The sequence below is a fragment of the Muntiacus reevesi genome, chromosome 7 (genome assembly GCF_963930625.1).
Source record: "Muntiacus reevesi chromosome 7, mMunRee1.1, whole genome shotgun sequence".
Taxonomy (NCBI): domain Eukaryota; kingdom Metazoa; phylum Chordata; class Mammalia; order Artiodactyla; family Cervidae; genus Muntiacus; species Muntiacus reevesi.
The window spans coordinates 78,260,688-78,283,839 of record NC_089255.1 but is presented as its reverse complement, the minus strand read 5'-3'; the positions used below and the strand labels follow the sequence as shown (position 1 = coordinate 78,283,839).

The window sequence follows — 23,152 nt, the reverse complement described above, 5'->3', positions numbered from 1 at the left end:
TATACACAGGCTCCCGCCCCAAACCAAATCAATCTGGGGATTGAGGCCCAGGTGCTGGCGCTTGCTTTTAGTTCCCCACTGGGGCCTCTCTGTGCACCCAGGAGTGGGGACTCGGGAGACGGGGCAGCGGCTTGCACACATGAGCCTGCCTCAGAATCCTCCGGGGTGCTGATGAAAGGCAGAGCCTCTCATTCGGTCAGGCTGGGTGGGGCCTGAGAATGCGCATTCCTAACAGGTTCCCAGGTGGTGGTGCTGCTGCTGCGGGGACCACATGTGAGAACCACTGACAGAGCGGAAGTAACACAGCACTGGAGTGGGACAGACTGGGGTTTAAATCTCACCTAGAGCAGCGGTACCCAACCTTTTTGGCACCAGAAACTGATGTCGCAGAAGATAATTTTCCACAGACAGGAGTGTGTCAGGGGGTGGTTTGGGGAAGATTCAAGTGCATTACTTTTACTGTGCACCTTATCTCTAATCTAACACTGCCACTGACCTGACAGAAGCTACTGGTCTGTGGCCCAGAGGCCGGGGTTGGGGGGGCTGACCTTGAGGGATGACCCTCTCTGACTTGACCTCTCTGAGCCTCAGTTTCCTAATCTGCAATGATCCTGTGAGGATTATGATGATGAATGCAAAGCAAAAGCACATTCCCTGGTACACCTGGAAGTTTAACACACGCAGGGCCCTCCCCTTTCCCTGGGCACACACAGACCAGCAGAGGCCAGCAGGCCCATCAGCACCCCTCTGCTAGTCCAGGGCCGGCCCCCCCAGTGACGCCTACTGCCCCCGCCACTGGGCTCACCGGCTGTGATGGAAAGACTTCAGCTTTGGCTGCAGCAGCACAAACAGCACCACGAGCAGGAGAATGAGTGCCACGGAGCTGGCAGTGGAAGCCACGATGGACAACGTGGGGACCCCGAGCGACGTGTGGGTGTCTTTGTCTACGGAAACAAGCCATCATCAGCAGTGTTTTGTACCCAGATACAAGGAATGTGAGCCCCATGGCTGACCTTCAAAGGCCCCCTGCTTGGTGTCACGCTAGCATGTGACATGAGACATGCTAGGTATGGCCAGGGTCGCCTTTGGAGCAACGGTGCAGAGTGGTTTTTATGTCAAGGAAAACGGACATTTCCCTATTGTGTTCCTGAAACTAAAGTTCCCTTCACCTTGGACCGCTGAGGACCATCTAACACCTAAATTCACTTACCCCTAGAGATCTTACCTTTATAAACCCCAGCTGATCCTGTCCTCAACAGCAGGTTGAAAGACATGAACCATTTAAATGCACACATCTTTCCACCATCTAAAGTTCCACCCATGTGGCAGGAAATTTTATAAAAACAGGGCTGTAATAACCCTCTGTTCTAAGGTCCTGCATCTTTAGCTGTATATCTAAAGCTGGTCCTCACCCTTCTCTGGGGTGTCATGGTCCTGAAACTGGAGTGAAAAGCCCAGAGACGGCTGCATGACACACACTTTCCCCAGGAGGCTAGACCTCATATCATGTATGACAGAAGGAGGCCGAGGGGGAGCGTGCTTCTGTCCAGCTGGACCGCGGCTCCGTAACAAAACAGTGCCCTTCCATTCAGGGAAAAATAATATACCAGAGACACTACAGAAGGTGCTCGCATTGTGCCCGTGTGTTAGCAGAACACGGTCAGAGGTCACCAGCACTGGGCTATGGCATCAAAGGGACTTTGCACAGCACAGCAGATGCCTCAGTGGCTCGGCTGAAACGCCACGGGACACACCAGCAGTCCAAATGTCTAAACAAGAGGTGAAACCCCAAAGGAAGGGAGGCTGCCGGGTGTCAGAGGGCCCACGCTGCCCCCCACAGCACAGGGCCCTCTGGAGCAAGTGCACGCCACTTCCTGGGAGCTGGAGGGGAAGAAGGAGCCCAGCAGCAAGTACCCCACTCTCGCCTGCCAAACTGACCCTCGTTGAGACGGCAGCTGATCTCCATGGCTGGTTTCCACTCGCCATTCTTACACGTCAGGTATTTGTAGTCACCCTTCAACATGTAGCCTTCGGCACACAGGTACTCAATGACGCTGCCAGAGTTCAGGGGGTCTCTGCAGGGCCGGGGGTGGCAGATGTAGCCACCATTCTCTGGCTCCGGTGGCAGGGAACACACTGCAGAGATGGAGAGAGAGGAGGTACCGTGGTGAGGTTTTCCAGCGGGAGCACTGTCAGCAACACAGAGAGGGGCAGTGCTGAAGGCCTCGGCAGGAAACCCCCCAGGAGCAGAGTGCCAGTCCCTTGGAAAGGCTGCTGCCCAACGCTGGAAGCTCAGGTTGCCAAAGACAGAGGGAGGTGCCCTGGCAACATGGGAAGCCGGGCTGCCAACACCACGTCCCCTCGCCCCCCCCCCCCCCCCACTGCCTGCAGAGAACCGCATCCTTCACTCAACAGTAGACTCTGACCAAGCCAGATTCACAGAGACCTCGTGTGCAATATGGTTTTAATAAAACCTACTGGAACACAACAAAACCAAGTGACAGGTGGTAAAACACCAGTAACCTTCACGGCGGAAATGTTAGCCTTGTTTCCAGATCAGGATCAGAAAGGACTCCTTTGTGTGATAAAACGTGCCTTCTTGGCTCCAGAGGGGATTTCTGATGTGTTTCCTGGGAGGCTTCCCAATCCCCCCGCACCACGCATTCCCTGACCTGCATGGTCGCTGGCATCACTCGACTCCATCCCACAGTAAAGCCTGTATTTTTCATTGAGGTAGGTCTGCTCAGTTTTAAAAGCACCTTCATTCATCTCCTATCTTATTTATTTGTTCTGACAACTCTGTGACGTAGTCATCATGCCTCCCCTTTGACGATGAGGACACTGGTCCACAAAAGTTAAATGACTGAGCCAAGTGTGAGGCAGAGAGAGTCAAGGGCAGACCGGAAAACACAGCCGGGTCTCCTGATTCAAACCTGTGCTCTTCCCACCAGCAGACACTGCTTCCACCCCAGGAGTGAGTGGGCCTTTAAGGACTGTGTATGTCAAGGCTACCTCCCCTCTGAACAAGGGAGATGGCAAACGGTACCTAAGTGCGGGGGGAACTCGGATGGAGACAAGCTGTGGTGACAAGCTCCCTGGAGCGGCCCAGGGAGAAGGTGGCCTCCGATTCCAAAGCCTGGGGAGGACGTGAAGCGCCTGGATGGGCACTGCAGAACCGAAGTCCCCAGGCAATAGATTGAGGGGTGTGCCTCGAAAAAATGGGAAGGGGACAACAGGGGCACTCAGGGATCATTGTTTGGAAGAAGATACGCTGGCAGGTGGCCAGGCACTCATAAAATTCAGCTTAGCCCAAGCCTTACTAACACAGGAAAGATGAAAGTCTCCAAAGGACTTTAGATTTTGCTGACAAACACCCTGTCCCCATCAAGATATCACAAGGATGTCAATATGAAAATAAAACCTGCTGGGTTTCTGGTTTTCACTTCCTCTAATAGACCCAGAGTTTCTGACTGTCTGAGATAAGGTACTTTCCCTTCATGGGACTGCCCACCACTCTCTCAACCAAATACCACTTTCCTTCAGCCTGTTAACTGCTCTTATGTAAGATGACTGCCAGTCAGGAGAGGGGGGGGATATGAAGTAAAAAAAGAGATGATGGTTCCCTGCCCTCAGGCCACTTATCACTGAGATTTGGAGAAAAGACTCCATTACTTAACCTATTAAAATAATGAGGTAGGTCCACAGGTATCAGAGAAGTCTGAACGTCCTCTCTGAAACTAGTAGGAGAGCCCAAATAAGCCCACTCAGCGCCCTCTAAGGACACACCGTCATCTCTAGACTCTTCCCACGTCACCCACCTCGCCCAAAGTCTAGAACAGGAGGCAGACACAGGCATCACCCCTCTCCTGGTGCCTCTCTAAACTCTGGCCAAGCCGTTCAGAGAGCTGGCCCGCTGGATTTCCAGAGGAAGCTCAGCAATCTGCTTTACCTTGTACACACTCCCTCTTTCGTTCAGGGCAACAAGCCTGCCAGAGATCGCCTGGCTCTCTCCAGATTGTGTCTAATCGGTTCATTTCCTCAGTGTAATTAATGCTGAGCATCCCACAGCAGCTCCCAAAAGCAAGCAGGACTCACACAGGTCCAGCGTGCGGGGGAGGACAGTCCCAGGGGAAGGGCTGCTGATTCTCAAGTCATTCCGGCTCTGCTGGGTACTTCTGCCCATAAAGCCCACATCCTGGAATCCCTGAGAGGGCCCTGGACATCACCTGGCACTCATTATATCAGTACAAAAAGTGAGGTCTACAAAGACGCTACTTACAATTCATTTCAATTCACCTAATATTTACTGATGACTGGGTAGGGATCACTGTGCTATGCTCTGAAAAGGAATGAAAAGATAATAAGCACTTCAGGTGCATGTGTGCTCAGCTGCTCAGTCGTATCTGACTCCTGGCGACCCTATGGACTGTAGCCCACCTGGCTCCTCTGTCCATGGGATTCTCCAGGAAAGAACAGTGGAGTGGGTTGCCATGCCCGCCTCCAGGGGATCTTCCTAACCCAGGGATCAAACCTGCATCTCCTGCATTGCAGGCAGATTCTTTGCCACTGAGCCGTCAGGGAAGCCCAAGCACTTCGGTTACTTGTAGCCAAACAGGGGTATGACAAATAAGTCCACACGTGTATTTTAAAAGCTTTTTTCTTCATGGCTTCTGAGTTTTATGTCGTGACACATTTTGGAGAGTATGTTTAGGACACTTTTCTAAACGTACTCTCCAATATTTTCTTCTCAAGTTTAACAGACTGGGTCTTTGTTATGTAAATAATACCTTTGGGTGGGGAAAAAAATAATAATAGGAAAAAATAATCATAGGAAATATATACCTGGGAAAAAAAGTAAGAGGGTGAGCACAGAAAAGCAAGCCCTCTGTCCCAGCCACTCAGTGCTTCTCCCCAGATATACTGCACACAAATTTTACCCTATACATGTCAAAGAAAGGGATTAGCGCTGCAACAGGGGGAGTTCAGAGCAGGAGAGATCATTCTTGTGTGGGGAAGGCCAGGAATGGCTCCTGGAGGAAGCGGCATTTTCAATGGGGCTTGATTTCAGCAGGAAAGGAGGTGGTGGCTTGAATCAAATGCTCCAAAGTAGCAAAGTGTAGATTAAGCCCAGAGAACATCGGGTAGCCTAGGTTAGCTTGACTGCATAAGAAAATTTGTCCAAATAAATAAATGATGATGATAGTAGTAGTAGCAATAATATTGTGAAGAAACCATCTTGCAGAAGGGCCTTGGCAGCAACAGGAGGTGTTCATACCATATTCAATGGCTGAAACCACAAGAGGAGCTGACTTTGATGTAAGACGAACAGAGGAGGAGAAAACCTCTGGAGAAGGTCAGCAGTAGAGCAACCCTCACATGGGGAAATAAACTGGCTTAAAAAGTTCTATGAGGATCATACAAAAGAAACAAACTAGGGTACAGCAGACTCAGCATCACGAAGGGACTGCTCCAAGTCAAAGGAAGAAATAAGGAGGTCTCCGAAGGAAAAATCACAAAAAGGCAGGATTGTTTTAAGATGCTGAGAACGTAAGGAAAAAATACGGCCCTCCTGCCCAATCAGAAAGCAGAGTGGGAGCGTCTTGGCAAGGAGTAGGCGTTGGGAGAGGACCCTCAGCGATACTTAAGCGTCAAAGGACTGGAAAGAACATGAGGAGGAGCAAATAAATCACTCAGTGACTTCCAGGAGCCACTGTTCTGGGCAAGAGGCTGACTTAATCTGTGCGTCAGGCTTGTTCTCTCTGACAACCCAGGTCCGCAGAGGGAGTTTCAAGATCTGTTCTTAGCCCCAAGAAGACAATGAACTCATCTGATTTGGCAAAGTTGCATAATTTTAAAAAGAGGGAGAAAGCCAGAAGATTGATATTTTACAGAAAAAAAAAAAATCAATTAGCTCTCTTTAGCTTCCTTCTCTGCTTCCCATTATCTCTTACAGCCACTTTTTTTTGGCCTCCCATGAGCACAGGAAGCAGCGAGGTAATTCTTCAGGGGACCTGTGGAGTGTCCAGGGCACAGCTGTCATGAAGCAGAAGGCACCAGACCAGATGGGGAGGGAGCAGAAGGTGGGGAGGCAGAGTGATCTGGCTGGTACTCCCACCTCTGAGCCTAAACCAAGAGCAGAAACCAATAAGAACCCCCAATCAGCCCTCAGATAATGTGATTTTCTTCTGCTGTTCTGGGGACCAGACTTTTAAGCGGAAGAGAGGAATCAGAGACAAAACAAATTCTAAGATTCCATAACAAAGGAATCAAAACAAGCTCCAGGAATGGCCTTGGAGTCAAAGTGTTCAGTTTAACACACTGAGCCCCTTTTAAAATGAGGTGTGGAGGGCAGGGAGGGTGAAGATCAGCTTGAGGAAGGGAAGTGAGTGAAGTAAAGTCGCTCAGTCATGTCCGACTCTTTGCGACCCCGTGGACTGTAGCCCACCAGGCTCCTCCGTTCATGGGATTCTCCAGGCAAGAATACTGGAGTGTGTTGCCAGGAAGTAGAATACAAATACCTAGAGCAGTTAAAAAGAGTCAACAGAAAAGATTTCCATCTGATGTCAGTCATCAAGAAAACCCTGAACTCCCACACATTAATATGTATAAAATAGATGATGAGAACCCGCTGTATAGCCCAGGGAACGCTACTTAATGCTCTGTGGTGACCTAAACGGGAAGGAGATTTAAAAAAAGACGGGATGTGTGTATACATATAGTCGACTCACCTCACTGTACAGCAGAAACACAACATTGTAAAGCACCTGTACCCCAACAAAACACGAAACACCCCCCAACTCCCTCACAGGCTGCGTGTGCGCCGTCGGCTCAGTCATGTCCGATTCTTTGCGGCTTTAAGTGCCTGGGCTTAAGAAACTGTTGGTGTCCACCCGCAGGTTTGAAATAATGTCGTTTTATACTAAAACCAGTGTAGTGGCATTTAGAACACGACTGGGCACAGAGAACTAGGTGCTGAGTGAAGGTGCTGAAAGAAAGGATGGCCAGAGAAAACCTTCCTGGGAATTCAGAGGAGAAAGTGGTTCCCCCAAACCCAGCACATCAACACAGCAGCTGTGGTTACAGGGGACACAGCTGAGGCGGCATCACACGTGCCCCTAGGTGGTTGTAACTCCATCAAACAATCAGAGCGCCTCTCCTCATAAGATGCTCTAGCAGAGCCACAGAGCTAAGTGTGACAGGACCAAACCCTCAGAAAGGCTACCGTCGACAGGACACAGACACGCATGGCTAACTCTCATCTAAGTGAAAGAAGCAAAGTGTTCAAAGGTGAGTTCTTCTATTGGCCCTGGGTGTGAGCAGGGACATCTTTCCTGTTCATCTGAGAACTGCTGGCAACCAGAGGATTCATCTGAGAACCGCTGGCAACCAGAGGAAGGTGAGGGCCCAGGCAAAAAGCAGCAGGTGCAAAAAAACAGAAAGGGGAGGAAGGAATGGAAGGGAAGCACACACCGAGCACAGTACTGTCCCCCAGAAACACGATGCGGCCACAGAGGTGATTTTAGATTTTCTTAGTCACATAATCTTAATGATATATTTTACTTAACCAATATATGCAAAATACACGTTTGATATCAACACATAATATAAAAATTTATTAATGAGATATTTGATAATATTCTTTTCTACACTTATGGCACATTTCAGGTCAGACAAATCACATTTCAAGTTCTCAACAGTCACTCGAGGCTAGCGGCCACTGTACTGATGGCACAGATGATGGGGTCTGAGAACAGAAGGAAGGGTTCAGACCACACCACTGGGTGTGAGACAGGAGGGTAAACAGCAGATGAAGACGCCATGGAGCACTCAGAGTCCCTTCAGGTTGTTCTTTAAAGCACTGTTTACGTGCTTGCTTTCAAAACCCTTTCTTGATACACGAAGGTTTAATTTCTATTTCTAGCCCTCAAGGCTTTGTTAGGAACAGAGAGAGCCAGAGAAAAGGCAAGGCAAAAATGGCGGGGGGGGGGAAGGTATTCAAATGTGCAAATTTCTTTTTGGACATAAGACTAGGAAAATAATAATTACTGCAAAAAGCATTATTACCTGTGCCAGGCACTCTTCTGAGCTCTCTCTTTACACGAAGCAAGTACTATATTTTTTTCCATTTTACAGATTAAAAACAATGAGGTTTAATATTTTTTTCCATTTTGCCGATTAAAAACAATGAGCCTTAGCTGAGTTGAGTAATTTCCTCCGAGCCGCTCATCTCTAAATGACTCAACAGGCATTTGGCTCCTGAGCTGCAGGTTTGACCTCAAAGCCCAGGCAGACCTGCAGAGGAGGCGAGGGTACCAGTCCATCTCCCGATGGACTAGGCCTGGGCCTCTGGAACTTCTCGCTGCTCTGGGAAAGGTGTGAGCTCGCTAGTTCAACGGAGAGGTGATTTTCCTCAAGAAAGCCTCTCAAGGAAGTTGGAACTGGGTATTACAGACAAGCAAGGGGCTGGGGTGGGGGTGGTGGTAGTGGGTGGGTCACCACATCTCACTGTGATATAAGGGGTTTCTTCTAAGGCCTCCCTTAGAAATCTCAGTAATAACAGCTCCTATTCACTGACCACCTACTTACTATATGCCAAGTATCGATCTAAGCACTTTACATGGCTTAACACACTCAAACTTCACAAAAATCCTGTAAGAAATTTATTGTTATAACATTATATAGATGAGCAAATGGAGTGAGAGAGGTTAAGAAACTTGGTCACAGACACCCGGCGAGTAAAGATCTGAACCCAGGAAGGCTGGCTTCCACTCCACGGCACTGGGCAGTGACAAGGGCTCTGCGCCCAGCTTCTCCTCTCACAGTCCACCTTAGGAAGGGAGCCACGGGGAGGGGAGCCCAGTGACAGAGACCACCTGGGTGCTGCCTGTGGACACTGGTCTCTCCCGGCCTCAATTTCCATACGTGAAGGCGCTAAACCAGAAGGCCTCTGAGGTCTCGTGTGCCATCTGCAAACCTGTGTCAAGTTGGGGGGATGGCCAGCCTCACCGACCCGAGATTCCTCTCCTGTGAGTCCCACAGCCACTCCAGTTATGAACTGAGCACCGTGTGGGAGGCTCCAGGAGAAGCATCCCGTCTGTGCAGAAGTGCCCACAGCCATGTCAGGGCAGAGTCCCACCTCGGGCGCACGGTGGGGGCGGAGAACCAGGCCAGAGGAGGTTGGTTGCTCCAGAGAGAACGAGGGGCTGAACAAGGGGCTACTTCTGCCCATCGCTTTCCCCAGCTCTCTGCCTTCCTGACCCTCTCGTTGAACAGTCACAAGTCTAAAACAGGCCGCATGCAGCGAGAGGGAAGAGACGATTTCTCATGCCATTTGCAACCTTCCTCTCCTCTGAGACAAACCTTCCCAGCGGTCAGACAGGAAGCCCATTGTCCAGCCAGGATCCCTTTTCTCATGAGAACTTCCCACACGCGGGGGAGGGCCAGCTGCCGGAGCTCCAGCCTTTCCCAGGGTGTGGCCCCAGAGCGAGGGTGGGTGAGCAGTGGCAGAAGCCACCATGGCTCAGGCTGCCCTCTCAGAAGGGCCCGGCCCAAGCCCCACTCCAGGGGACTAACAGGCTCATAAGCAGGTCCAACTTCAGAGGCTGTCCCTCACTCCCCCAACCTCACAGGAGAGGGAACATGCCAGCCGGCAGGTCAGAGCCAACAAGAAGGAAGAACTTTTATGGCACCTTGCCCCAAACATGAAACCTCTTGTCATCTGAAAGCGACCATCAAAGTCATTCTGAAAGAAGAAGTGCTGCTCCTTGGCCTAAAAACCCTGACCTGAAAGTACACAGCGTCAGCTGGAACCCCACCCATCTTTCAAGACTCAGTTCCCAGGTCGCCTGCCCCAGGACACCGTCCCAAAGAGACCTAAGCGGCACGGGGCAGAGCTTACCCCTCGGCCTACAGTGAGCAGCCAGGTGAGTTAGGACACGTCCCCACCGTGTGGGCTCGGGCAGGTCTGCCTATTCCTCAGTTCCCTCACCTGTAAGAGGGGGAGAGTAGAGGTGTGTACCTCATGGGTGCTGTGCCGATTCATCACAATCATGCAGGTCGAGGACCCAGTAAACAGCCTGTCACACACCAAGCGTTCAATAAACAGCAGCTCTATTACCCCTCCTCTGTTTTCTCCAAACATCTTCATGCCTCCCCATAAATCACTGGCTGTATTGTTGTCTCTGTAATTATTTTCTCACAGGTCGGTCCATCCCCACCTCTCCACTAACCCACTCACATACCCAAGCTGTAGGGCAAGCATTTGTTCTGCTTTTTGTATTCCCAGATCTTGGTACAGAAACTGGCAAAAACTGACTTCACCTACAAAATTTTGCCCACATTTCAAGGCACTGTCTTTTTAAATGCAAAGGGTCATATGGTTTCTGATTTGAGATTAATCAGGAGCGGATAACAGCTGAAACAGGAGGGAAGGGGCCAGGCAGGGCACAATTTTTAGAATGACAAATTCGTAGGACATGACAAAAAACTGGTTAGAACTAACAAGGTCCAAGATGGTGGAAGATGAACCTCCCAGGAGACTCTGAGCCTCTTTATACACTCATTGTAATGCAGTAGCTAAACGACACACCTACTGGGGCCAGGACCATTCTGAGGCCAACCATAAAAAGTCGGAAAGTGGGTGGCGGCCCAGTTCCTGGAAATCCCTGCCCTCTTCCCCAAGACAGTTGGAATAACCCTCCCGCTTATTAGCCTATGAAATTACCCAATCCATAAAAAGTATAACCACACCATATTTCGGAGTCTCGCTTTCTGAGATGGCCCACACTCTTGTCTGTGGACTGTGTTTCTCTGTAAATAAAGCTACTTCTTACCTATCACTCTGTCTCTTATTGAATTCTTTCTGCAATCAGACATCAAGAACCTGTGCTGCTTCATTAAGTCCTGAGGCCAGATGTGTGATCTCAGTTAAAAGACCCTGGGCTCCATCCTAACCTGAGCTGCACGGTTTCTAGCAAAGAGACTCCCTCGGCACGGTACATCTCATGTTCTCTAAAGTGGCACTCCCTGTGAAAATATACTCCCAGCCACCAGAATCAGGGCCATGCAGGGTCACAGCGTGGTCTGATGGCGAATCAGGGCTTGACTTGGGGGCCTGCCCTTGCCTGAGCAATACTCCCTAACAGCTAATACTCACCTTCAGGAAGTGCTTGAGGGGACAGATGAAAAGGTGTACCTCAAAGTGTCTTGCATCATGCCTGGCACATAGTAGGCACTTTCTTTAAATTCTGTACATTTATTATTCACATTGTAAATGTGATTTGTAAATGTAAACTCATTTGTGTAAATGTAAGCTAATTTCTTACCTCTGGTTTTTGGAATAGGGCAAGGCAAAGACTCTGGCAAAGAAAAAGGATTGCTTCAGAAACTTCTGGATATCTGGAGAGGGACAGGCAGTGAGCAGAGCAGGGTGAACACTCTGGCTTGCCCGGCGCCCCTCTTCCAGCTCAGGGACATGCAAGCCCTCTGCCCCACTTATGTTCTCGGCAGAGCCTGAGCTGCTCTTGGCTGACAGAGAAGTGAAGCTGCTCAGTCGTGTCTGACTCTTTGTGATCCCATGGACTATAGCCTACCAGGCTCCTCCGTCCATGGAATCTTCCAGGCAAGAGTACTGGAGTGGGTTGCCATTTCCTTCTCTGGGGCATCTTCCTGACCTGGGAATTGAACCCCGGTCTCCAGCACTGCTGGCAGACACTTTACCCTCTGAGTCACCAGGGAAGATGAACGGCCTCCGTATGGCCTGTTACCCTTTCACCCCTTTTCTCACCGCTCAGGGACTTAGAGACATGGTGCCACCTGGGGTTACAGCCTCAGCCCACCCTACACTGCACGACTGCGAAGAGACGAGCAGGCGGGACGACCATCCTCCTGCTGCTGCTCCAGGCCTGGGCCTCACAGTATCAAAAGCCCTCCCACTCACTGTAGTGACTTCAGAGAGCAGCACCCACAATTTTCCACCGCCCCCACCCCAGGACGGTGGGATGCCAGCAGAGCTAAGGAGCCAGGCCATTCCATGTGCATTAACAAATGATACTACGTTCCCCTGAGAGCAGTAAAGGGTTAAGAGAAAACAGATGTTAATTTTTTCTCATCAGCGATTCCTACTTCCTGGTCTCATCTCCTTCATCCTATCATTTAAGAAGCTGCCCAAGTATCTGCTCTCACCCTCAGAATTCCCCACCTCTAGGAGGATGCAGGCTGGTCCTCTGCAGGAAGGCCCCAGTCAGGTGCTTAAGGCACTGACCAACCTCAGAAGGAGAACTGATGAGCAAGTGATAACTGACTTTCGAGTCTGGCTAGGAGTTTATGACAGGGCTGGACTCTCAGGTACAAAGCTCAGACTTGTGGTTTCATTCCCAGTTCTACCACCTGACGGAAATCCCTGATGCCAAGTCCGGTGTCAGGCACACACAATAGGCCTTTGAGAAACACAAATTTAAATTTAAAACAAACTTAAAGATCTCTGCTGTCCAACAGGGTAGAAGTGATGAAGAGAATTAACATTTATCACCAGGCGCTATGCGAGGCACTTTAAAGTTACCGATCTATTTAACTCTTCCATCCTGTGAGGGAAGTGGTGTCATACTCAATTTGTTCAGATGAAGAAAGTGATGCTCTGAGCAATTCAGTAGTGGCCTGAGGTTGAAAGCCACCGGATAGTAGAGTCTGGAGTTAAGCTCTGGCGCCTTTCTCCAGTTCCTTGACTACAGATGCCACCAGAAAAGTTACCCCAAGACCTACAAAAGTGTGGCATGGGGGTGGGGTCCACCTGACGAAAAGTTGCAGTAATTCCTGTTTGGAGAAGAATGTGGACTGGTGAGTTTACCTGTGCCCAGAGAACTCAGCTCATATCTCAAGTGGGGCCACATTTTTCCAGAGAGGTGGGGGAAAGGCAAGACGGTTTCCTTTAGTGATGTCTGAGCATTACAAACAACGGCGCTATTTAAGGAGCACGGAGCCCAGAGCTGCAGGTGGCAGAGGGCATGGGGCGTTTTCAGCTGGGGACACACGCCTGCCACAGGGTACACGACAGGAAGGCTGCCACTAAGTGCAGCGCAGGGGTGGGGGCCACGTGGGGACAGAGGGCTGCCCTCCTGCCCGCCGCCTAGAACACAGAGGCCCACCAGGGCAGCTCTGTCAAGGCCCAGAATAAACTGCCTCTGCTGCCTACCTCCGAACAGGGAGGCAGGCAGCACCTTGCTTATGCCGGGTGCTCAATAAGCCACTGCTGCTTACTCAGGCCCACACAACTGCAAAGAATGAAAGGGAGTAGCTGGAAAACTCCAGCCACAGAGGGTGGCAGAAATCAGCTGAGGGGGCAGAAATCAGCGATGGGGGTGACCTACAACTGGCAAGCGCCACACTTCTTGGAAAAACACTCACCCAGTAATTGAGGGGTAAAGGACTGAATAATCTTTTCTGAAGAAAGAGATATGACTGGGTCTTGCTGTGACAGACAAGGTGTAAATAACAGACTACGGGTTGAAGGCCGGCCATAACGTGAGCCCTGCACATTCCGTGGGGGCTTGTGTCAGGCCTGACCCTACCACGAGACTAGGAGATATAAAAGTGAAAAGACAAGGTGGTTCTTTGGTGGTGCGGGGGTGCGTGGCATGGGCAATGAAGCGGCAAGAGCCAGGAGTCGTTGCCTTAATCACCTCTGAGCCAACAAATATGAGGAACACTGTGACCAATGGGCCATGGGAAGACAGAGTCAAAAGTTACAAAATCTACTCATCTGGAGAGTCTTCCTCCATCTCGTGAGGAAGGAGAGTCTCTTAGTTAAACGCCTCATCAGTTTAACCACACTGTTCATACAGCCACCACAGGAAAAGGAGCTTGTCCGGCCTTCTTGGTTTCCTCTACACTTCCTAGAAGGGGAACTTCCCACCCTCTGCTGTCATCAGCTGATCAAGGGCAGTGAGAAGTCTCCCCAGAGGAGTTTTATTCTTCTCTATTACCAGTCAGTCCTAAAAGCAATCAGTCTTGAATATTCATTGGAAGGACTGATGGATGCTGAAGCTGAAACTCCAATACTTTGGCCACCTGATGTGAAAAACTGACTCAATGGAAAAGACCCTGATGCTGGGAAAGATTGAAGGTGGGAGGAGAAGGGGACGACAGAGGATGAGATGGTTGGATGGCACCACTGACTCGATGGACATGAGTTTGAGCAAGCTCTGGAAACTGGTGATGGACAGGGAGGCCTGGTGTGCTGCAGTCCATGGGGTCGCAAAGAGTTGGACACGACAGAGCGACTGAACTGAACTGAACTTTTAGCTTGTGGGTTTTTCTAAAGTTCTGGGCCAGACGGAGCCAGAGGACTCCTGGCAGATACCTTTCCTCCTCCCAGGCAGCAGGGAAGGCCGGAGTCCCTATCACCTCCTGTGAATTCACTCACATCAGACCTGCTGTGAGGTCCATGGCAGGGCCCCTGCCCTCAAGCGCTTTCTCACATGTCTGGGACCTGCTTCCCCTTTGATTTTAGCCTGAGTATTTATTAGCCTGGCTCTGACAGACTGTCAAGATCACTTGATCATTAAACAGAGCAAATGCAAACCAGATTAGTGAGCTTTAGGGACAGTCTCCACTGTGCTTTTATTTGTCCCTCTGAGGCCCGCCCTCCTGTTGCCTCCCCCGCCTCTCTCAGGTCTGTGGACCCCTGCGCCTGATAGGCCACTTGTGACTGACCAGTCAAGACTCCTGGTCAGAAGACACTGTCTGTTGCAGCCTCGATCATCTGTGTGTCAGTAGATACCTGTGTTCAAACGTCACACAGGTGAACAGAAAATATCCTTTAATCTTTTGTCTTCCAAAGAATGGCTTAATGACTTTCACCCAGAAGAGAGTTAAAAAACACTTGCAAGCCTTGATTCTTATTCCCTCTGGATTTCACTCTACTAATAGGAATGCTTTCTCAACATAACAAATTCATATCTCTGAGCCCCAACCAGTGTGCCAGGTTGGTGCTAGAACTTCAAGAGCAATGGTGACTCGGACGGTAGAGAGTCTACCTGCAATGCGGGAAACCTGGGTTCGACCCCTGGGTTGGGAAGATCCCCTGGAGAAGGGAATGGCTGCCCAGTCCAACATTCTTGCCTGGAGAATTCCATGGACAGAAGAGCCTGGCAGGTTACATTCCACAGGGTTACAAAGAGGCAGACACAACTGAGTGACTTTCACTGTCCCTGAGGAGACTTCAGGCTCTTTGAGGGTACAGGTGAGGAGCCCCAGGTAGGTTACAATAATAGTAATATCTACTCTGTTTATCTCCCAGAGTTCACCTAAGGATTGAATGTGTCCATCCATTCTTTCAACAGGTTTAACTAAGCACTAAGGCACTGTGGCAGGCAATGGGGAAGGAGGGTTGGGAAGGTGGCAAAGATATCCTCTGGGAGCTTATGGTCTAATAAATAACCACAGGAGACACACGTGAGAAATCAATCTGGGCTACACTAGGAGGTTCTAAAGAAGGGTTAATTCAATGGGGGAAGAGATCAGAAAGGAAGAAAGAAGTGATACCAAAACTCCAAATCTAGAGGTAAATAGGACTGTGACATGGGATGAGAGACTATGACTAGGGGATTGTGACTTGCATAAAGGAGGGGGAAGAACATGCAAAGGGGAGATAAGGACATAAGCAGAGGAGCAAGAAGAGGGTGTGAGGGTGTGTGTGTGTGTGTGTGTGTAGCAGAAGATAGCTGGAAATTTAGAAAATCAAGGAAAGCCCCAAATACAAATCTGAAGAATGAAAAAATCTTGGTGTGTAGCAGGAGATAGAGGGAAATTTAGAAAATCAAGGAGGGCCCCAAATACAAATCTGAAGAATGAAAAAAATCTTGGGTTCTTTTTCCCTATAACAAGATTTTAAGGATCTTTCCAGTTCCTAAAATGCAAATGTTCCTTTGCATTTTAGGAACTGGAAATGTTATTACTAATAAAATGAAAGCCTGCTCTATGTTTCTAATCCAGCTGAAGAAGCCATCTGAATCTCCCTGCCGATGCTGGCAACTAGTTTTCAGTGGAGCTGGGGGTGCAGAAGAACCGAAAGGAAACCATGTGAGTTCTCTGGTGCAGATGCATCATGTGTTTTAAGTGTGCCCAGGTGAGGGGGTCCGGGAAAAACTGCAGGGACTAGAGCAGAGAAAAGGAGTACAGAGATATCCTGCGGTCGATTTCTTTCCCAGGGTTCTCTCACACGGCAGCAGATGGCCCATCCCTGGAGGACTGAATCTCGGAAAACAGCTGCTCCCAGATCCCAGTCTAACAGCTGGGGTCACAGGACCTCTCCGCGCAAGCTGAATGCCAGAAATCAATGGGTTCCATTGTGCCTGAGCTCTCATGTCCAGGCTCATGCCCTAGGCCTGCCTGGAATTGAGGACTGAGAGAAATAAAGCTATACACTTTGGAAGACTGCACTTGCAAATTCATGGAAAGATATAGTATTATAAAGTCCAATTTCATTTAAATTACCTTGACTTTGCTAGGAAACTATTGAGATGCTAACTATTTGAGAGATAAAGGAGGGTGGAGGGGGTAGGGAGCAGAGGGACAGATCATAATCAGAGGAAAACCCCAAACTGTCTCTGGCCCTCCTCTTATTCCTGCCCATGGCACAGAATACCAACCAAACCAAAAAGCAGGCGAGATGCCCCATGTACTGGAAAAGGGGATGAAAATCCATAAAATGATGTGTGTGTACACAGAGGAGTGTAAGTCTATGATTACATAATTAGGCACATTAAAGTATTTATACTGCTGAGACTAAAAGCCCCCCACTCAAAGGCATTCCACCAAAGTTGAAAGGGGAAAAAGAAAATAGAAAATAAAGCATCTAATTGCAATCTTCCACAAAGCCAGACATCCCCAGCTGGTGCCACAGCTGAATTCTCTTAATTAACATGTTGTAATGGCAAGTATGAAAGACACTGCATGCTTATCAACTCTATGCCTTGGCCAGCCAGGCATGGGAGAAGGCTGCAACACTGCCATAATTAAACAGATTTTTCTCTTTTCATTATAATGATACCCTGGTGTGGGATGTCAGTGGTTTTTACTTAAAAACTTAGTTGTTTAAAGCACATATATAATAAAACTTTAAACTCACAAAGTCAAGGACTGAGACTGGAGTATACAAAAAAGTTCACAGTCCAGGCACTAGTTTCTAGTTTATTTTTGGTGCTTGGTTTTCTCTTACCTCCCCAAACCTGGGGCTTTCCCAGTTAGAGAAAGCCAGCAGTGTTTGAGCAGCCTAGCCTTTTAAATAAATACAGCCCATCTGACAGCTTAAAATCATAGGTTAAAAGTATCTAAATAGAAAAAAGATGACAGAAATTAGCATATAAATGCGTACACTGCCAGGGGAAAGGCCTTGAGAGTGGGTCAGTATGGATTGTGTTCCAAGGGACAGATTCAGCCCCAGAAGGGCCTTGCACCCTTACAAACAGGGTTTTGTTTTTGCACAATTCTTGATCACAGGGAACCTGGTTACAGTCTTCCCATTTCTCCAGAGAGAGTCCCCCGAAGTCAAATGATAGATTTATATATTATAATGGAGATGGGGTCTCAGGAAGTCAAACAAGATGGTAAAATGCCTAATTATGCTTTGGCTTTTATACTCCTGGATAGCATAACTCAGGCATTTTTTTTTTTATACTATTCTTTAACTGTGTTCTTCCTCTTCATCACTGAGGAGGGCCGCTGACCTAAGAGTCAGCAAACGTTCAACTGACACTAATGGTTCCTGGCTCTTGGCATGCTGAGTTTCAAAATCTTCTCAATTATTGTCAGCTTTAGAAGACCTGCCCTTCTTATAACTACCATCAGCAATGTCACTTTCCCATTTTCAACTCATCCGTAGAGAATAAAGGGCCCCAAATCCAAGTTACTGCTGCAACATACATGGCTGCACAGATGGAGTCCGCGAGGCTGCTCAGAGCGTGCTGCAGGCTGGCAGGCAGCCACACCCCAGACCCACCGGCCATGAGGTTTCTTCCTCAGCTGCTGCACCAAAGTCCAAACTCACTACCCAAAAGGCAACTGGGGTGACAATTTACAATGTACCAAAGTACAGGTTGTTCCTAAGATGAACATTTAAAAGCTGACTGCTCAGCACTGCTTCAGAACCACCTCACGAGGTATCAGCAACACACACACACCTGCACTTCACAAAGAAGCCAGGACTGCAGCCAGGGCGCAGAGGTTTGCATGGTACCAAGGGAAGCCAAGCTAGTCGGCGCACGCCACAGGCCTGTTACTCTTCCTGGGTTTCCGATTCTCTCTGCCTTGTTGATGGAAAAGGCTTGTTACATGTGCAATCAGCGATCCTCAGTCTTCGCAGGTGCTTCTCGCAGTGGAATAATGTGAGCAGAACAATAGTTTCTCCCTCCCCACCCCACCCCAGCTGCTGGGAGTAACTAGGCCTACAGGAAAGAGATCCATGTGCTTCATAGACTCCACATGAGTGGGTGGGCAATCCTCTGGGGCTAGTCTATCTGTACTTGCAGCCCATGTGCAAAACCAAATGAAACCATACACTCCAAGATGGCAGAGAAGTTGCAGAGCAACGGATTCTGAACTGTGGGTCTGCTGCTTTCTCTCACAGTCCTCTCAATTTTCCCAGCCAGCCTCACCCCTCTGAGGGACAGAGATAATAAAGAGCAGAGAGCTGTGTGTGGATGTTAAGTTGCTTCAGTCATATTTGACTCTTTGCAACCCTATGGACTATAGCCCACCAGGCTCCTCTGTCCATGGGATTCTCCAGGCAAGAACACTGGAGTGGGTTGCCATGCCCTCCTCCAGGGCATTTTCCCAAGTCAGGGATTAAACCCGCATCTCTTAGGTCTCCTGCATTAGCAGGAGAGGGTTCTTTACCACTAGTGCCACCTGGGAAGCCCAAAGGCAGCTGGGCCTTCTGCAAATGTGGGCTGGGCCATTAAATTAAAGTCAAACCTTGTTTTGCGGACTACTCTCGTTACTCAGGATCTCCCTGGTGGCTCAGATGGTAAAGCATCTGTCTACAATGTGGGAGACCCAGGTTCGATCCCTGGGTTTGGAAGATCCCCTGGAGCAAGAAATGGCAATCCACTCCAGTACTATTGCCTGGAAAATCCCATGGACAGAGGAGCCTGGTAGGCTACAGTTCATGGGGTTGAACCAAAGAGTTGGACACAACTGAGCAACTTCACTTTCACTTGTTACTCAACTTAAAAAAAAAAAGTGATTCCAGAATGGTTTTAGCGTTTATCCACCAGCAATCTGAACAGGGTGTCTGGGGCCTTAGTTTTCACACACAGAAAAAGGGCGGGGAGGGGGGGAAGAACTGGTCTTTAAAAGCAGCAACATGAGGTCAAAACTGAAGTCTCAAGGCTTCAGGCTAAGCCTTGTCCCTCTCCTGCACCAGGGTCCAAACCCCCAGTGGCAGCTGAGTCTCTGCTGGCCTACATCCTGCCCTGGCGACAGGCTGGGATGATCCCCAAAGAGAAGCCGCTCACTTCCCAGGGTTCCAAACCTGATGCCTGCCCTGGACATACATGCTCTGGGTCCGTGCCAGGAAGCTTGGGGCGGGTCAGCTGGGAGGGGCAGGCCCCGCCCAGGCCCAGCGGCTGGTATGGAAACTGTCACTACGTTCCTGACTTAGGCAAACTGGGCAGTACTTCCCTTGGCAATCATTTACTCTTCCCTCTTCTATTGGAACTCAATAGATCTTGTGATGATGTGTTTGTCCCCACTGACGCAATCTCCCTCAACGATAATTTATTTTCTCTATTTTCATTTTCTATAAACAGCAGCTACTAGTAGTCTATTAAGAAGAATACTTTCTGACTGATCCTCTTTGGTACTATTTATAGTCCAAAGCTGCCCAAAGTCCTCATTTACAATTGTGAAGGGGTGGAGGGCATGGGTCGAGGGCACAGTACTCAGCATGGGCAAGTATTCTGCACACTGCACCCTGACTTCTGATTAGGCACAAGGTGACCCATGTCATCTGGATCTGAGCAATCATCCCTGGTCAATCCCATCCCCAGACTAGCAGCATGGAACCCACTGCACCTCGTGCCTGGTTCCACTGGGCCCAGATGGGCACAGCACCTCCACAGGGGCCCTGGTCAAAGCTTAGCTCGAGCTGGCACCTAACACCTGATCCTACCCAGCCAGCACTAACCTCGTGGCCTGAGTTGCTGTGCCCTGCCAGGGGAGTTGCAGGGGGCCACAGGCCATGGGCACTGTGCGACCACACTCATCCACGACAGAAGCCGGGTACCAGGCCATCCCTCTCTCCCACGACCCAAGTACGACTTCCTCCCAAGAGCTGTGGACGGAACTGGGGTTCTCCTCCTGCCCACCTGAAGGCATATTCTAGCTTACTCTGGGGTCAGCTAATATTCCCAAAGCCACATTTTTCCTAACGCTGTTGCTCTCTTCTCAGAATCTGAGAAAGGCTGCCCATTTCTTTCTGTAAGTCTAAATGTTTCTCCTGGATATGCCAGGCTCTCCACAATTTGGTCTGTCCTGTTTCTCCAACGTCAAGTCCCGCTAGGCTACCCCCACCACTGGGCTTAACTCACCTATGTTCATGGCCTCAGATCAGGCTGCTGGCTCTTCTCAGCTCCTTCTTTCCCTCTCAACATCCTTTCTTACCCTCCATCAGCTTAAACCCCTCCCACAGTGCAAGGCCTGGTCTCAATGCTCTCTTCTACAGGAATTTCCTTTCTCTGAAATTTAGCCCACAGTTACTACCGTTTGTTCACCGTTGCAATTCACCGTTGCGTGAGTTGGTCTTGCCTCTCCAGGGCACCGTGAGCATCTCAGAATAACAACAAATCCACGGTCACCAGCCTGGGCACACTGAAGGCGCTGGACAAAAACGTGATGGCATCTGTGTCCGGAAGGGCTGATACCTCTGACAACATGGACTGTTTAATGCTTTAAAAGACCCCAGTTCTTGCATCTCAAGGAGTCTCTCCCCCGCAACACCCCACTCCTGGACCCAGTCCTGGCAAATCCTGAGACTTCTGCCTGCGGACAGCCAGCATTCCAGCTCGCATCAAAGCGTCAAACAAAAGATTTCACAACACCCCCATCCCGCTTCAGGCTCCAAAGCTCTCCAAGGGCACCCTGTTTAAACAAGAGGTGCGGTATATTTTTGGGAAATGATGAAGCAATTTCCCATAAGAGAAAAGAAAAAAATTCCCCAAGTGCAAAAAGGCTTCTTTAAAAAACAAATGTAACAGCCTGCCTTGCCAAGGGCAGAGAGAAAGAATTTGACATCCAGGCTCTTCATCCTTGGCAAAGAAGCCTGCTGTGTGCAGGAGCAGGAGAGACAAACCACAGGGGGAAGAAGGAGGCAAATCCTCACGGCCAGACACAGAGCGCAGCGGTTCTCAGAGTTGGCGGCCCTACCTAATGCCTCATTTCATTCTGCCAAGGTGCCATAGGAGCTCCCCATTTCCTCCTTCTCTTACTGGACTCCTTCAACAGCAGATGTGACCCTGTCAAGCTGGGTGCTAATGCAGTATTTCACACCCACCAGGGATACTTCTACTTAAAATCAACTGCACAGGGAATTCGCTGGTGGTCCAGTGGTTAGGACTGGGTGCTTTCACTGACAGGGTTCAGGTTGGATCCCTAGTCAGGGAACTAAGATCCCACAAGCCGCACCACACAAAACAACTACGGTAACTCTTTTGGAGGAGTTGCTTAGTCACTAAGTCGTGTCTGACTCCTTGCAACCCCATGGACTACAGCCTGCCGGGCTCCTCCGTCCATGGAATTTTCCCGGCAAGAATACTGGAATGGGTTGCCATTTCCTTTGGAGGATGGTAAAATCCTTTTGCAATAACTGCATTCTTCTTTTTTTTAATGGGGCGGTCTGTATGTTTTGTATTTTATACATTAGGTTTGATTATAAGGATATTTTCTCACGTATTCCAGAGTGTCTGCATTTCAGGGGAGGGAGCATGAGCAAACTGGGTTAGAAGGAGAAAATTCGCATCATTTTGCTTGATCTGCAAGGCTTACCGAACTACTCCTCATCTTTCATCTTTATTAACTACTGCTAATCAAACAGTACAACATCATTAGCAGTACTCTTCAAATAAGAAAGAAAAGCATCACCTGCCAAGGAAACCACTCAGGTCCCATGTCCATATAAAGGCCTAATGTTTTCATACCCAGTAACCGGCATCTGTGTGTTCAGACCTCACCTTGGCATAAGCCCCTTAAGGCTCCCTGAACTTGAGAATTCATGCCCACGTGGCCTGTTTGCATGAACCAGGAGGCAGCGTGCAACAGATCAATCCTAGCTTTGCCCTTATCAGCAACACAAGCAAGGAACAACTCGTCCCCTCTGCTTCTCACTTTCCCAACCTACCTAGTGGCCATTCTCAAGAGCCAAGGAAAGGGCCACAAACAAGCTGTCAAAGAAAGTCAAGCTTTTCAGACAAAATAATGATGTCAGGAAGGCTCCTGCAAGCTCAGAGTCTCTGACCTGCAGCCTCTTCTCAGGTCCCCACCCCAACCTCCTACAGCAAGCATACAGGCCTGCAGGCTTTCATGCGGGAGCCCCCTTTCTCTAGAACCATGCGGATTCCTACTACAAAGCTCTTTCAGAAAAGAAGTTAATCTACCTAATCTGCATCTCTAACAGATTTCCAGAGTTTGTAAAATTTTCTTTTTTTAAGCTGCTGAAGGGGAGGCAGGAGTCTGGGTGTGGCTAAATGGGAAACACAACACCATCCAGAATTCCTTCCCTGAGCAGGCCTTTCTGCTGGCAGCATTATCGCATACATACAACTCACGCATCACTTTTAAAATACGCTAGTCAATTTGAAATAAAACAAGCAATATCTGTGAGGGACTAGGTGCTTTCATTCAACTGTTTAGCATACTCCCTCCCTTGCAAGTAAGACATGCTGGAAGACAATTTATTAGGATGCCTACATCAGCTCCTTAACCACAAAGAAGAAATCCCCTTCGCTTGCGGTTACTAAAGAACCAGGGTGCAAAGTGACAGGAGTCAATGCAGTAAACAATTTATGGGGAAGGAACTTGTGGGAAGGGAAGGAGATAAGAGCGGCTGTCCCCTAGAAAAGCCACAAGTGAAACAAAGACTAAAAAGAAATCAACTCCAAGT

The 23,152-nt window shown here is 49.2% G+C and overlaps 1 protein-coding gene across 5 annotated transcripts in view; it reads right to left on the bottom strand.

The window, feature by feature from the left end:
* SUSD6 (sushi domain containing 6) overlaps nucleotides 1-23,152 on the bottom strand; it is a 93,570-nt gene that overhangs the window by 7,769 nt on the left and 62,649 nt on the right. For all 5 annotated transcript variants that reach the window (XM_065940868.1, XM_065940869.1, XM_065940870.1 and 2 more), the window contains 2 exons: nucleotides 1,939-2,136; nucleotides 806-944 (listed from right to left, as the gene is read on the bottom strand). In XM_065940868.1, coding sequence (XP_065796940.1) covers nucleotides 806-944; nucleotides 1,939-2,136 — 337 coding nt within the window. The remainder of the gene's footprint in view (nucleotides 1-805; nucleotides 945-1,938; nucleotides 2,137-23,152) is intronic.